This window comes from Orcinus orca, chromosome 6 (genome assembly GCF_937001465.1).
Source record: "Orcinus orca chromosome 6, mOrcOrc1.1, whole genome shotgun sequence".
Classification (NCBI taxonomy): domain Eukaryota; kingdom Metazoa; phylum Chordata; class Mammalia; order Artiodactyla; family Delphinidae; genus Orcinus; species Orcinus orca.
The window spans coordinates 56,422,499-56,436,334 of record NC_064564.1 but is presented as its reverse complement, the minus strand read 5'-3'; the positions used below and the strand labels follow the sequence as shown (position 1 = coordinate 56,436,334).

At 42.9% G+C, this 13,836-nt stretch overlaps 1 protein-coding gene across 1 annotated transcript in view; it reads right to left on the bottom strand.

Moving 5' to 3' along the window:
* TTC39B (tetratricopeptide repeat domain 39B) overlaps positions 1–13,836 on the bottom strand; it is a 136,004-nt gene that overhangs the window by 51,820 nt on the left and 70,348 nt on the right. The window contains exons 4-5 of the mRNA XM_033439759.2: positions 4,069–4,179; positions 710–841 (exon numbers count right to left, since the gene is read on the bottom strand). Coding sequence (XP_033295650.2) covers positions 710–841; positions 4,069–4,179 — 243 coding nt within the window. The remainder of the gene's footprint in view (positions 1–709; positions 842–4,068; positions 4,180–13,836) is intronic.

Sequence of the window (13,836 nt, the reverse complement as noted above, 5' to 3'; positions counted from 1 at the left end):
CCTGTCATGCACCTTCCCTGATCTCTATGGCTAAAATCAGTATTTCTGTTGTTAAGGGTCACCTCGTCACGGGTTAAGAATGGAGTTAGAGTGCAGTGTTTGGAAACTCTCTTCCCTTGAGGGGCTGGAAACATAATTACAAGAGGACATAATTTCAGCAATGTTAAAATTCACCAATGCTAGTTAACAGCTTTTGCTAGGAGCTTCCTATACACACAAAGATTAAAATAAAACTGAAATTCCATGTCATTTCCACCAAGCAAAAGTGTTTAAATATGTCTATTTAGACAAATAAAAGACTCCCTTCTGACTTCGCAGCATTTCCCACATAAAAGAATGCTCTTTGCTTGGCCTGGCTTGGCATGTGGTACCTAAACGCTCCACCAGGGGGACCCCGAGAGATGCTTGCTGCTAATCCCACTGAAATCCTCAGCCCTTCTCGGTAGTTCAAGTACCAACGAGAAAAATGGAAGATTCAGATGCCACGTGTTCCGCCATCCCAGCATCCTACTATAATTCTTTAGTGGAAATATTTTTATCTCCCGTACATAAAACTACATGAGACCAGGAACCTGTGATGCTCAAGTCCTTTTCTATAACCGTGGCCAACTTCCAACAGAGCTCTCTGTCAGGCTAAGTGCATCCATTTTGTCACACAGACAGAAAAGCTTGTAGGCGTGTCTCAAGTATTTAATTACTCAGCTCATACTTTTGGCAAGTTTGTAAGGCGTCCTTCATGGCAGAAATGCCATTTTGGATGTCCTGTTGCTCGAAGGTCATGACGGCCTGCAGCACCACAATGGTACTGTAGCCCAAGGCATGGTACATGCTGTCCTTAGCCCTGGGGAGAACACGGAAATTACTACATTTCAATTCAACTGAAAAGCATTCAGGTCTCATCTGAAACTAATCACAAGAAATTCTAGTAAACCCATGACGTGACTTTCACAGTAACGACTTTTACTCCTTCACCATGATCACTGAAATAATATGGACTATGAAAGACATGCCCTAAAGAACTCAAACTCTGAGGACTTTCCAATTCAAGCCCACGCAGGCAGCACAAAACTTTCCAGGTTGAAGCAGATTGCGGCATATGCTGTTCCCTGTTTGAGCACAAGGGGGCAGCCTGCTGACTCATTTCCTAGAAAATGTTTCAAAGCAAACCCAATTTTTCCCAGTTGTACAAGAAGCAGTGTACCGTCTTTTGCTCTGAAATAAGTGCTAAAATAAAGGCCACTGGAAACATAGTTTGTGACAGAGAAATTCTGATATGTTTTTTGAAAAGTAAGTCTTGTTTAAAATCATCCCCTCCCTTCTCCCAGCCAGAGGCCACGAGGAAGCAAGACTTTTGCAATAAGTTAGGTCAGCCACAAAGGGCCCAGACAAAAATTCATGGTAGATCTCTTACCGAATCTAATCCCATTATCTGGGAATCCTGATTAAAGTTCTGGATAATTCAAATTATCAAGTTATGCGTTCGATTCTTAAGGACATTCAGTCTGAATGGATGGCACATCCCAGACTCTCAGGCTATGAAAACCTCATCATCTCTTTCCTCAAAACTTCTTAAGCTATGTTAATTAGTTATTTATAAGATCTACAATATTAATGCATGGTTTTATTTTTTAATTCAAATACATTTTTAAAATACTTTTTTTTTTTTTTTGCTGCTCTGCAAAACAAATACAAGCCACAGTATACTTCCCCCCAAGAAACAGTCTAAACAACCTTTGGTAATTTGCAGTTAGTCCCAAACAGTGAGGGCACTGCCTATTCAAAAAAAGAAAAAAGAAAGAAAAAAAAAGGAATAAGAGGAGCCCAAAGTGAATCAGCAATTGTGGTTTTAAACCTCACATTTAAAAAAAAAATTTTTTTATTGAAGTGTAGTTGATATACAATGTTATATAAACCCCACATTTTAAACCAAAAGCTTCTCCAAGGGAAAAAAAAAGTATCCAAGTGGGAAAAACGTATGTTTAACAGTGAAACATGCATAAAGATCAGAGAATATAAAACTTGACTAAGTGTAAGACTGTCATTTATTTTCATTCCATATTATGACCAGCTGGGTGTCACTGAAGGAGAAAAAATGGAGACTTTTTGAATAAAAAACAAAGGAGACAGGCAGGCAGATTGAGAGAGGAGAGACAAGGAGAGAACAACAGGCAGAGAGAGAAAGAGAGGGAGGGAGAGAGGAAGACAGAGGGATATAGAGACAGAAGATGAAGAGACAGACAGACAGACAGAGAGGTCTGAAGGACTAAGAAGGACAGAAGGAAAAAGGCAGATACAGGCAAGGTAGAGCAGCGGTCCCCAACCTTTTTGGCACCAGGGACCAGTTTCGTGGAAGACAATTTTTCCACGAACAAAAGGGGTTGGGGTGGAGGGGTTTCTGGATGATTCAAGCACATGGATTTATTATGGTCTCTGTGCAGTCAAACCTCTCTGCTAATGACAATCTGTATTTGCAGCCGCTCCCCAGTGCTAGCATCACCCCTGAGCTCTACCTCAGATCATGAGGCATTAGATTCTCAGAAGGAGCAAGCATCCTAGACCCCTCACATGCGCAGTTCACAGTAGTGTTCGCGCTCCTATGAGAATCTAATGCCACCACTGACCTGACAGGAAGCAGAGCTCAGGCGGTAATGTGAGCAATGGGGAGCGGCTGTAAATGCAGATGAAGCTTCACTTTCTCACCCGCCACTCACCTCCTGCTGTGCGGCCCAGTTCCTAACACGCCACGGACCAGTACCTGTCTGTGGCCCGGGAGTTGGGAACCCCTGAGGTAGAGGATGTGAGAAAAGTATTGGGTGGAGACAGCCCTGGGCAATTTCCGTAGGCCGGGGACTTTACCATCTATTTTATCATTTGTTCTTAACCTCTGAAATGCTAACTGATAGCAGCTCTTCTAAGTCTGAGAATTACCACAGCCTCAGTAGGCACGTTAATTTCTAAGATTCAAAGGCAATGACCAGAGAGTCACATCACCCTGCTCACCCTACAGACTCCTCAAAGGAATGAGAGTCCCACTCTGTGCCCACATAACTGTCTTGAAATTATTATCTGAGGTCTAAGCTTCATCCAAGTAAGACACTGTGTTTGGAGGCACAAGGCAAGATTATTCCTGCCGAGCTCTAGTCACACTGTACAGGTGGACACTGGAGTCAAAGTGAGGCCTAGTAAGAAGGCTAAGCATAGGTTTTGCTGCCACATCATCAGAATTAACAGGTACTATTAATTGAAATGAAACTGCCTAAGTGATTTATCACATAAATAGGGAGTCCCAGTAAGATTTTTATTATCCTAAATTTCTTTTTAGCATCTGAGATTACCATATTTTAGTTCTTCCCACACCCATTTCTTTTTTTTTAAATTTATTTATCTTATTTATTTATTTTTGGCTGCATTGGGTCTTCGTTGCTGGGCACAGGCTTTTCTCTGGTTGTGGTTAAGCAGGGGCTACTCCTTGTTGTGGTGTGCATGCCTCTCATTGTAGTGGCTTCTCTTGTTGCAGAGCACAGGCTCTAGGCGCACAGACTCAGTAGTTGTGGCTCCCGGGCTCTAGAGCGCAGGCTCAGTAGTTGTGGCTCACAGGCTTATTTGCTCCACGGCATGTGGGATCTTCCCAGACAAGGGATCAAACCCGTGTCCCCTACATTGGCAGGTGGATTCTTAACCACTGCACCACCAGGGACGTCCACCCATGCCTATTTCAAAAGAAACTTTTCTCAATGATATTTAAGTTTCAGAGGAATATCCATAAAAATATTTCACTAAAGAAAGCCAAATGAAGCTCTCTGAAACTAATAAGATGACACTATTTGAACAAGTATAGAAATTAAGATAGGAGAAAGAATCAGAAATGCTCTATTAATTAAAGTTGAAAAGACAGATTTCTTAACTGGATATTAAAACTAATCAACATTTAGGGGTCTCAACCAAATTAGTTTATAAATATTCAGGAGGAAGTGCAGAAAAATTAACTGACAAGAATGACATCAGAGACAGAATCATTAAAAGCATCCAAAAAAATATATTTTATCTAAAAGAAATAAAGTTAATTACCATGGTCGAAGCAATTCTAAGGCATCTGTAAATTTGTTACTTAGAAATAAGTTCAGGGCCATTGCACATTCTTCCAGGCCACTCCTGAGATCCACCTTGGTTGACAGTGACCTAAAGATCAAGAAAAAAATACACAGAATTTCTACAGTTTTTACTTTTAGCAAGTTGTCACAGGGAGTATGTGTGTGTGTGTGTGTGTGCGCGCGCGTGTGCGTGTGTGCGCGCGCGCGCATGTGTACACTTTGGAGACAGAAGGACAGGCTGGAATTCTAACTCTGTCACTTACTAGCTGTGTCTCTAACCTCTGGGAACTTGACTTTCTCATCTGTAAAATGGGAACACCACCAACTACTTCATGGGGCTGTTTTGAAGATGGAATTGACAAATAATGCTCATAGCAGGCACTTAGTAGATGACAGTCCCCCCATCACTCCAAAGATCACAAGTGCAGGAACTACATCTATTCATGAGTGGGAGCAGAGGTTATTTTGTTTTAGTTTGATTATGTAGGGGTAAGAATGTATGTCAGTGGAAAACTGCATTGTCTAAAATCTAAAGAAGACCCTGCCAGGTTATTTGTTTTGGATTCCACAGGAATTATCTTACAGCTCTGTAAATTATACCTAACTGATATCAATACAAAATAACTGTTATCTATAGACACGTGTTAAAAAAGAGACAACAGGCCCAGTCATCAAAAAAATCTACAAACAATAAATGCTGGAGAGGGTGTGGAGAAAAGGGAACCCTCTTGCACTGTTGGTGGGAATGTAAATTGATACAGCCACTATGGAGAACAGTATGGAGGTTCCTTAAAAAACTAAAAATAGAACTACCATATGACCCAGCAATCCCACTACTGGGCATATACCCTGAGAAAACTATAATTCAAAAAGAGTCATGTACCAAAATGTTCATTGCAGTTCTGTTTACAATAGCCAGGAAAGCAACCTAAGTGTCCATCGACAGATGAATGGATAAAGAAGATGTGGCACATATATACAATGGAATATTACTCAGCCATAAAAAGAAACAAAATTGAGTTATTTGTGGTGAGGTGGATGGACCTAGAGACTGTCATACAGAGTGAAGTAAGTCAGAAAGAGAAAAACAAATACCATATGCTAACACATATATATGGAATCTAAAAAAAAAGGTCATGAAGAACCTAGGGGCAAGACAGGAATAAAGACACAGACCTACTAGAGAATGGACTTGAGGATACAGGGAGGGGCATGGACATATATACACTACCAAACATAAAACAGATAGCTAGTGGGAAGCAGCCGCATAGCACAGGGAGATTAGCTCGGGGCTTTGTTACCACCTAGAAGGGTGGGATAGGGAGGGTGGGAGGGAGCCGCAAGAGGGAAGAGATATGGGGATATATGTATATGTATAGCTGATTCACTTTGTTATACAGCAGAAACTAACACACCATTGTAAAGCAATTATACTCCAATAAAGATGTTAAAAGAAAAGAGACAACAGGCGCAAAATGGAGTCATTTATGCTAAGCCCCATCAGGACTTAAAGCTAACCTAATTACAGTTCCAACCTTCTCCAAGAATGTGACCTATAACCAGCCAACCTGGAATTTCCTGAACAGCACTTGGAAATCCACTGATAGACCCCTTCCACTCCCCTTAGGAGGGCAACCTAGCCTAAAACAATGCATTCTTTGCTATTAATTTCCTCTTTCCCCTGCTTCTTCTCTGCCTTGAAAAACCTTTCCTTTCCTGCAGCCTGAAGGAGCTCCTTTCTATTGCTAGATGGGATGCTGCCCAATTCACAAAGAGTTTAATAAAGACAATTAGATCTTCAAATTTAGTCAGTTGAACTTGTTACTTAACACAAGTAAATTCTGTCCTGGCCTTCAATCGACTTCCCTCCTCCACTGTGGAAGAAGCTAGTTTCGCCTGAATTTGCACATTCATTTCAACATTCCTTTACTCCATATAAATTTGTGCTGTTTTGATATCTCCTTCAAATCTGTTTTAACATCTGCCTAGTTCTCTCCCTGATTAATGAGTTAAGTAAAATTTTTAACATCTGTTCATTTTTACATCTGTATGAGTCATGATTTTACCCTTTTTTGAAACTCATGTCAATTATTTATGATTGATCGAAATTCTGCCCTTTAAAATGACAGCCATCTGTAAAATGTTTTGTGTAACAACATTTAACAAGAAAGTATGTCAGTAAGGAAATAAGCAGTACAATGATTCATTTCAAAGTGCTGAAAGTTGAATTTCTGTGCCACCATCCTCTCCATATTCATTTTTTAAGCAGGAAAACAAAAATCCCACTTCAGTTACTCATCTTCCAGAAGTGGGTTCTGAAGGTGCTGCAGGGAACCACGCACCCTCTGCCCCCAGGTCTTCTCATGGCTGGTTCCTTCTTGTTATTCAGATATCAGCTCAAAAAGCACCAACTCAAGACCTGCCTCGCTGACCTCAGCCCAACCTCTCTCATTGTTTTGTCTGCTCTATACCACTTATTACCATCCAAAATATCTTGTGCCTATATTTGTGGACCTGTTTGTCTTTGCCTATCTTCCCTCTCTAGGATATAAATGCAAGGAGGTTGTTTTAGTCACTGTTATGCCCCCAGGGCCTTTGGTTGTATCTAGAACATACTACAACCCCGTAAGTATTGTTGAGTGGCCGGATGCGTTGGGGGGATAGAGCGCTGCTCTGTGAGACGCTCAGAAACAGAATTCCTTATGCCTGGGACCTGAAAGCATCTCTCCTCCAGGGTGGTGCAGAAAGGAGACAAGCTCTTGGAAAAGGGGTTAGCTGGAGAGCTCATTTTGTGATGGTTAATTTTCTAAGGCAACTTGAATGGGCTAAGCGATGTCTACATAGCTGGTACAACATTATTTTTGGGTCTGTGAGGGTGTTTCTGGAAGAGATTAGGCTTTGAATTGGTGAACTGAGTAAAGCAGATGGCCTTCCCCAATGTAGGTGGGCATCAGCCAATCCGTTGGGGGCCAGGATAGAACAAAAAGGCAGAGGAAGGGGGAACGTGTGATCTCTTCTCTATCTGAGCTGGGACATCTATCTTCTCCTCTCTTGTGCTTCTGGTTACCAGGCTGTCGGGTTTCAACTGAACTGCACCACCGGCTTTCCTGGTTCTGCAGCTTGCAGACAGCAGACCATGGAACATCTCGGCTCTGATAATCACGTGAGCCAATTCCCATGACAAATCAATCTCTCTTCTCTCTCTCTCTCTCTCTCTCCCCCATCTCGATATATCTCTTTCTATCTTCTTTCTCTGAAGAACCCTAATACTAACACAGAATTGCTCTGCCCTTAAGTTTCTAGTGAATGAAGAGGTCAAATACGAATGCTAGGAGTTCACAAACCTCTCTCATGAAAATTTTTCACAAGTAAATTGCTTAATACCTTCCATATCAGTCCAGCTCCAAATTTTGTCAGTGTTAGTTCCTGAGCATCTCTTGGATTTATCCTGTTTCACCTCCACTGCCTGCCAAGTTAGCTGTCATGTGCTGCCTGGTGTCTACAGACACATTTCTCCCCCTACTTCCTCCCCCTACCTGCCCCCCCGCAAGCAAATCTCTACCTAGAATTCACTCAGCTAATATTTATGGAGCTCTAACTACACACCAGACACTCTTCTAGGTGTTGGGAATACACACTGAGCAGACCCATAGGGTTCCCGGCTGTGGAAGAGCTGCAGAGGGAGGGCCGACTTAAAACAAGGAGACCAGTAACTAAGATCATCTCATACTGGGATAAGTGGTCTGGGGAAGAAACTGGTTGGGGAAGGGGGTGGGGTGAGGCCCAACATTAATGAGGATGCTCATAGAAAGTTCTTGAAGAGGGTGACATCCAAGTGCTGCAGAATGGAGGCCGCCACGAGAATTACCTGGGTTGAGGGGAGAAGGGAGGTTCTAAGCTGGGAATGCGGTGAGAGCAAGGCCGAGAGCGGGAGGAATGAGGACAGAAAGCAGGCACAGAACAGACACCATGGTGGCGGAGAAGATGGACTTTGTTTTGTTGTTTTTGTTTTAAATAGCAATGCTATTTTATTTTTTTAATTAATTAATTTACTTTTTTAAACATCTTTATTGCAGTATAATTGCTTTACAATGGTGTGTTAGTTTCTGCTTTATAACAAAGTGAATCAGCTATACGTATACATATATCCCCATATCCCCTCCCTCTTGCGTCTCCCTCCCTCCCACCCGAGAAGATGGACTCTATTCTAAGAACAAAAGGAAATTTTTAGCTCAGCAATGCCCACTCCCTCCCTCATCACCCCGTCCCTTCAACCATTAGGTGTTTCAGTGTTACCTCTCACCTGTTCTCTTAATTTCCACTCCCACCAGTTCTCTCAGAGTACAGCTCATCTTTTGTTACCAAGAAATGGGCTGAGAATAGATACGGGTCCCCTTGCCACAGAAACAGCCACCTCTGCATCTCAGCTGGCCACACTGGCACCTGGGTGGATGCACTTGCAAGCCCAGCTCAGAGGGAGAAACAGAAGTGGGTGCTCGGCACCTCCAAACACAGTGAACTCAACCCTTCTAAGCGTTTTACTAACCTGTTCACGTGAAATTAAGACCCCCTCCCCTCCAGAATACCAGTGCTACCATGTGTTCCACAAAGAATGACCAAGAGAGCAAGTGGAATCTCAGCTAGGACTTCTCACACGTCTGGGGGTCAGCTGTTCTCTCCATTCCCGCTGCCGCCACATTAACTGAGACGATCACCACTTCAAGCCTGAATTCTGAAACAGTCTCCCAAGAATGCCTTCGTAGTACCAGCTGTGCTTAAGCGGCTCTCAAACTTTAGCGTGCATTCAACTCACCAGAGGGCTTGTTAAAACAATACCTCTAGGCCACACCACCAGAGTTTCTGACTCCGTAGGCCTGGGATGGGCTCAGCAAGCTCCCAGATAATACTACTTTTTCTGGGCACCACCCTCAGTCTATTCTGCCTAAAACAGAGGTTCAATCACACTGCCCCCTTCAATCAAGGACCTAAAATGGCAGCCACACTTACTACATAAACCCTTCCGCTCAGCCTCATAACACCGGTCCAACCAGCCTAGAGTGATGAGTCCGACTATTTAAAAACAGCCAAGGGGGCTTCCCTGGTGGCGCAGCGGTTGAGAGTCCGCCTGCCAATGCAGGGCACGCAGGTTCGTGCCCCGGCCCGGGAAGATCCCACATGCTGCGGAGCGGCTGGGCCCGTGAGCCGTGGCCGCTGAGCCTGCGCGTCCGGAGCCTGTGCTCCGTAACGGGAGAGGCCACAACAGTGAGAGGCCCGCGTACCGCCAAACCCCCTCCCCCAAAAAAAACCTTACTGTTCTATAAGGGCAAACAGAAGTGAAAACTTAGCCCTTTGAAACATAAAGGTTATATTCCCTGTAAGATAATCAACATGCCAGAATTTTATTATTTATGAAGATTTGAGGATGGGGGCAGGAGCGCAGGGAGAAGAGGGCCATTATGGATCAAGCCAGCAGCAGGCAGACAGGAATTCTGGGTTCTTTGCTAAGTGCATCCAGGAAAAGTTTCTACTGCATTCAAGAGCCCAGGAGCCCCTTTGCTTCAAGACCCTCCATCAAAATTTTCTTATTGTGTACTAATTCCACTAAAACTGTGGTCCCAGATAACCTGCGCTCAGACTCGCAATGCCACTTTCAGTTATTTACCTGGAGATGTTGTTTCTGTCCTCTGAGAACTCACAATTTATACTGATGCTATGTTGGGTAGAGAGGTAACTGGTGACTTTTTTTCTCCTCTTTCTATATTATTTAAACTCTGTTCATGTCACTTTTATGATGAAATTTTGATTTATAAAGATTTTAAAACATAAAAGTAGTGTTATAAAGAAAAAAGTCTCATCTCCACCAATTCCCAGCTCTGAATCCTTGAACAGCCCACCTTACCTCCCTAAGTTTCCGTTTCCTTATCTGTATGATGGGGATAGTCAAGCCTGCTGTTACTACTTTATAAGGTAGTTATAAAAATCAGGTATGCTCATGGAAATAAAAATATAAGCACTTATATATACTGAGGCATTAGTATAATTATCTAAGAGTGTCAAACTGCCCAACCTTGCCTGATAAGAACCACATACACACTCATACTTTATGACCTGGCGAAGTTTCTCCACACTTTGCACATAATCTAATGACCCAATATTAACCCTATCTGCTTCATGAGAACTGCTGCTTAAAGGCAGAGAGGGGATTTTTATGATTTGTGTTAAAATGAATAGAAGTCTAAAAAACCAATATATAATAATGCTGTACTTCGAAGTTCCTTGCCTCTTTTACTTGATAAATCAATTATTTAAAATAAGTGCACACCCAATCGAATAGTTAACACTTTTAAACTGTCCAAATGCATCTCTAATACGAACTTATTTTAAATCCACTTCTATGTAATAAAGGATCAATAGTAATAGGTAAGCATTATGAATGTTGATGGAGCTATCTAGGAAATTCACAGATGAGTTAGAAAGTTAACAGCTGTGAGGGAGGAATAGTTCCTCCCACGCCTCAGATTTCCCTGAGGCGGGCCTTGGCTGGATAACACTCCTCTGCATAACACTCACACCTCTGCATTCCTCTTCTAGGAGAGGAGTTACCTGATTGGGCATAAGTGACCTGGCCCCCTTCCTATAGGGAAAGTGGGTACATTATAATCTATGCTCTCCCCAGTGCGGTGAGCTAAGAAGGGCAGGTTCTACCCCACAACCCTCACCATCCTCACCAGGGAAGCTTGCAGTATAGCACCTGAAGTTCATTCAGAGGTGTGTCAAAAGCCCATTTCTCCAGGCATCTAATCTACATCCTCCAATACAGTCTTTAAGAATAATAAAGCTGAGAGTCTGAGCTCTATTGATCTGACCCCTTTACCGATATCTCAGCTGGCTCTAGACTTAGGCCAAAAAGAGACAGTTCTTTCAAAGAAAGAACTAAACACTTAAGATTTATAGGCACAGAATGGTAGCAGGGTCAGGGTTTACTCTTCAGAGACCTTTACCAACGTGTGTGGGAGTACTCAGGGTTCTTTCCCAGGCAAATCCAAGATCGCATCTGTACTCAAGAACTCCTGGCCAACATGCGTCAGGCCTATTGATTCAGCTGTGTGGAGCCCAGAGGTTCAAGGAGCACGCACAGCTGGACAACCAGACTACAGAGACCCCCAGTACAACTCATTAACTACCCAAGGGAGAGAAGGGACCCAATAAGTTCACAATCTGTGGTAGGCTGTGTAGACTTTTAGGCAAGTCACTTAATCTCTCCAACTCTGTTCCCTCATCTAGAAAAGGGGTATGAGGATATGACAATATCTACTCAACAGGTATTAACATTGCTGTTAGGAAGAGCAACAAAGAAGATATAAGGTCAAAATGCTCCTAAATAATGCATTTAAAGGAATAGGGAAATACTATTATTTTTTAAAAGAATAAACGTGCCTAGTCTTTCCTCCTGAATCACATGCTCATCATTCAGAACCAAACAGGACAGCAGAGCTCTGATCAGGAGCCACCCCTATGTGCCACAGTGCTTCATGTCATGTCTATTTTAGTAGATCTGTTAACTAACAGCAAGGGTGGTGTTTTTTGTTTTAGTTTTTTTTTATGAATTATTTGTGTATTTATCTTTGGCTGAGTTGGGTCTTCGTTGCTGTGCGCGGGCTTTCTCTAGTTGTGGCGAGCGGGGGCTACTCTTCGTTGCGGTGCATGGGCTTCTCATTGCGGTGGCTTCTCTTGTTGCGGAGCATGGGCTCTAGGCGTGCGGGCTTCAGTAGTGAGGCTCACGGGCTCTAGAGCACAGGCTCAGTAGTTGTGGCACACGGGCTTAAGTTGCTCCACGGCATGTGGGATCTTCCCGGACCAGGCTCAAACCCGTGTCCCCTGCATTGGCAGGCGGATTCTTAACCACTGCGCCACCAGGGAAGCCCAAGAGTGGAGTTTTTAATCAATTGTTCCTAAAAAGCACTTAGTCTTCAAAACCAGAACATGATACATCAAATTCCTTTAAATTACCTGTGCTTATTGCCTTTTCCTCCTATCCTGATTTATTAATAAATACAATTATAATAAGCTGCTCTTTAATAGCCCATTGGTATGGTAATAATTTAACCTTTGCCCAATCATCTCTAATAAAACTTATTTTGAAGTGGCTTCTTTTTAGCAAAGATTGCTAACTCCCCCTGGTTTTTATTACTAGTGAATGTGCTGGTCAACCATAAACAACGAAGAAGAAGCTCCTTAGGGTAATGCCTAGTGAGTCAGAAAGAAGCAAGAAAGTACAGCAAGAAGGTGAGATGCACACAAAAACCCTGTCTCAGCTTTCCTGAACTCAGTCCAGAGGTTTCCTTCTCAAGCTAGGAAGGATTTTTCCAAGACGAGATGATACACATGTCTTAATAGCATGGGAAATGTACCTAGTACCTAAGACAAAAAGGAGGTCAAAGAAAACTAGGATGAACTCTATATAATAATGTCTGGGTTAACTATCCTGCATTTCTTTTTTCTTTCACTATGGTAGCACACACATAATTAAAAATTTACCATCTTAACCATTTTTAAGTGTACAGTTTAGTAGTGTTAAGTATCTGTACGTTGTTGTGCAACTAACCCCCGGAACGTTTTCATCCTGCAAAACTGAAACCCTATACCCTTTAAACAGCAACTCCCTCTATGCTGCATTCTTGACTAAACAATCCAAGAGAGGGTCCCTCCTTTCTCTCACAAGCCTCTAGTCAAATTTTGCCCATAACCTTAATGATTTAGCCATTTGAAAATCTCATCCTACTAAACAGTCTTTAGAACTCAGGCTTCCGGGTGACCAGAACTCCTTGCATAACTCTGGGATTCGCATATGCCAGCTTTCGTCAGGTAATAATTAAAGCTACCAATGGTCTGTGCCCATGCTGAGCTATGATCTAGGCTTGATAAGTGAAGTATTAAAATGTCTGTAAATGGGTTTCCCTGGTGGAGCAGTGGTTGAGAGTCCGCCTGCCGATGTAGGGGACACGAGTTCGTGCCCCGGTCCAGGAAGATCCCACATGCCGCGGAGCGGCTGGGCCCGTGAGCCATGGCCGCTGAGCCTGCGCGTCCGGAGCCTGTGCTCCGCAACGGGAGAGGCCACAGCAGTGAGAGGCCCGCGTACCGCAAAAAAAAAAAAAAAAAGAAAGAAAAAAAAAAAGAACCCATGGTTGTCAAAGCACTTTGTAAGACTAAACAGATGAGAGGGATTACAACCAGGGAAGCAAATGGGTTCATCATTAAAGATGCTCTGGCCAGGAAATGAGGAGATGGAGCATCAAGATGCAGATCAACCACTGCCTGGCTGAGGCACCTTGGGTATGTCACCTGCCATCCAGGATTGCTCGTTTGTGAAATAGTGACTAAACTCCCTCCTTGACTGCCTCACAGCTTTGTGTGGAGGAGCAATACACCGGGTGTCAGTGGAGCAGTCACATGGGGAGTATACATTAGCTAGGGCGCCATTATGCTCTATGCGGTCTAACTACCCACAGACTTGCTCAAGTTAGAAGCATTGCTCAACTTTGCAGATGTCCTTCTGGGCTGCTTCACAATAAATTTACAAGTGCTTGTTTTTACAAATGCATTAGAAGACCTGTTGATTGAAAGGCAGAGTAGGAATTTTTATTGTTTCATTTTTTTAAAGAAAAATCTTAATTTTAATAATTTAATTTTAAAACGAAACCTACAAATGCTAATACTATACTTCTTACGTTTCCCTCCTGTTTCT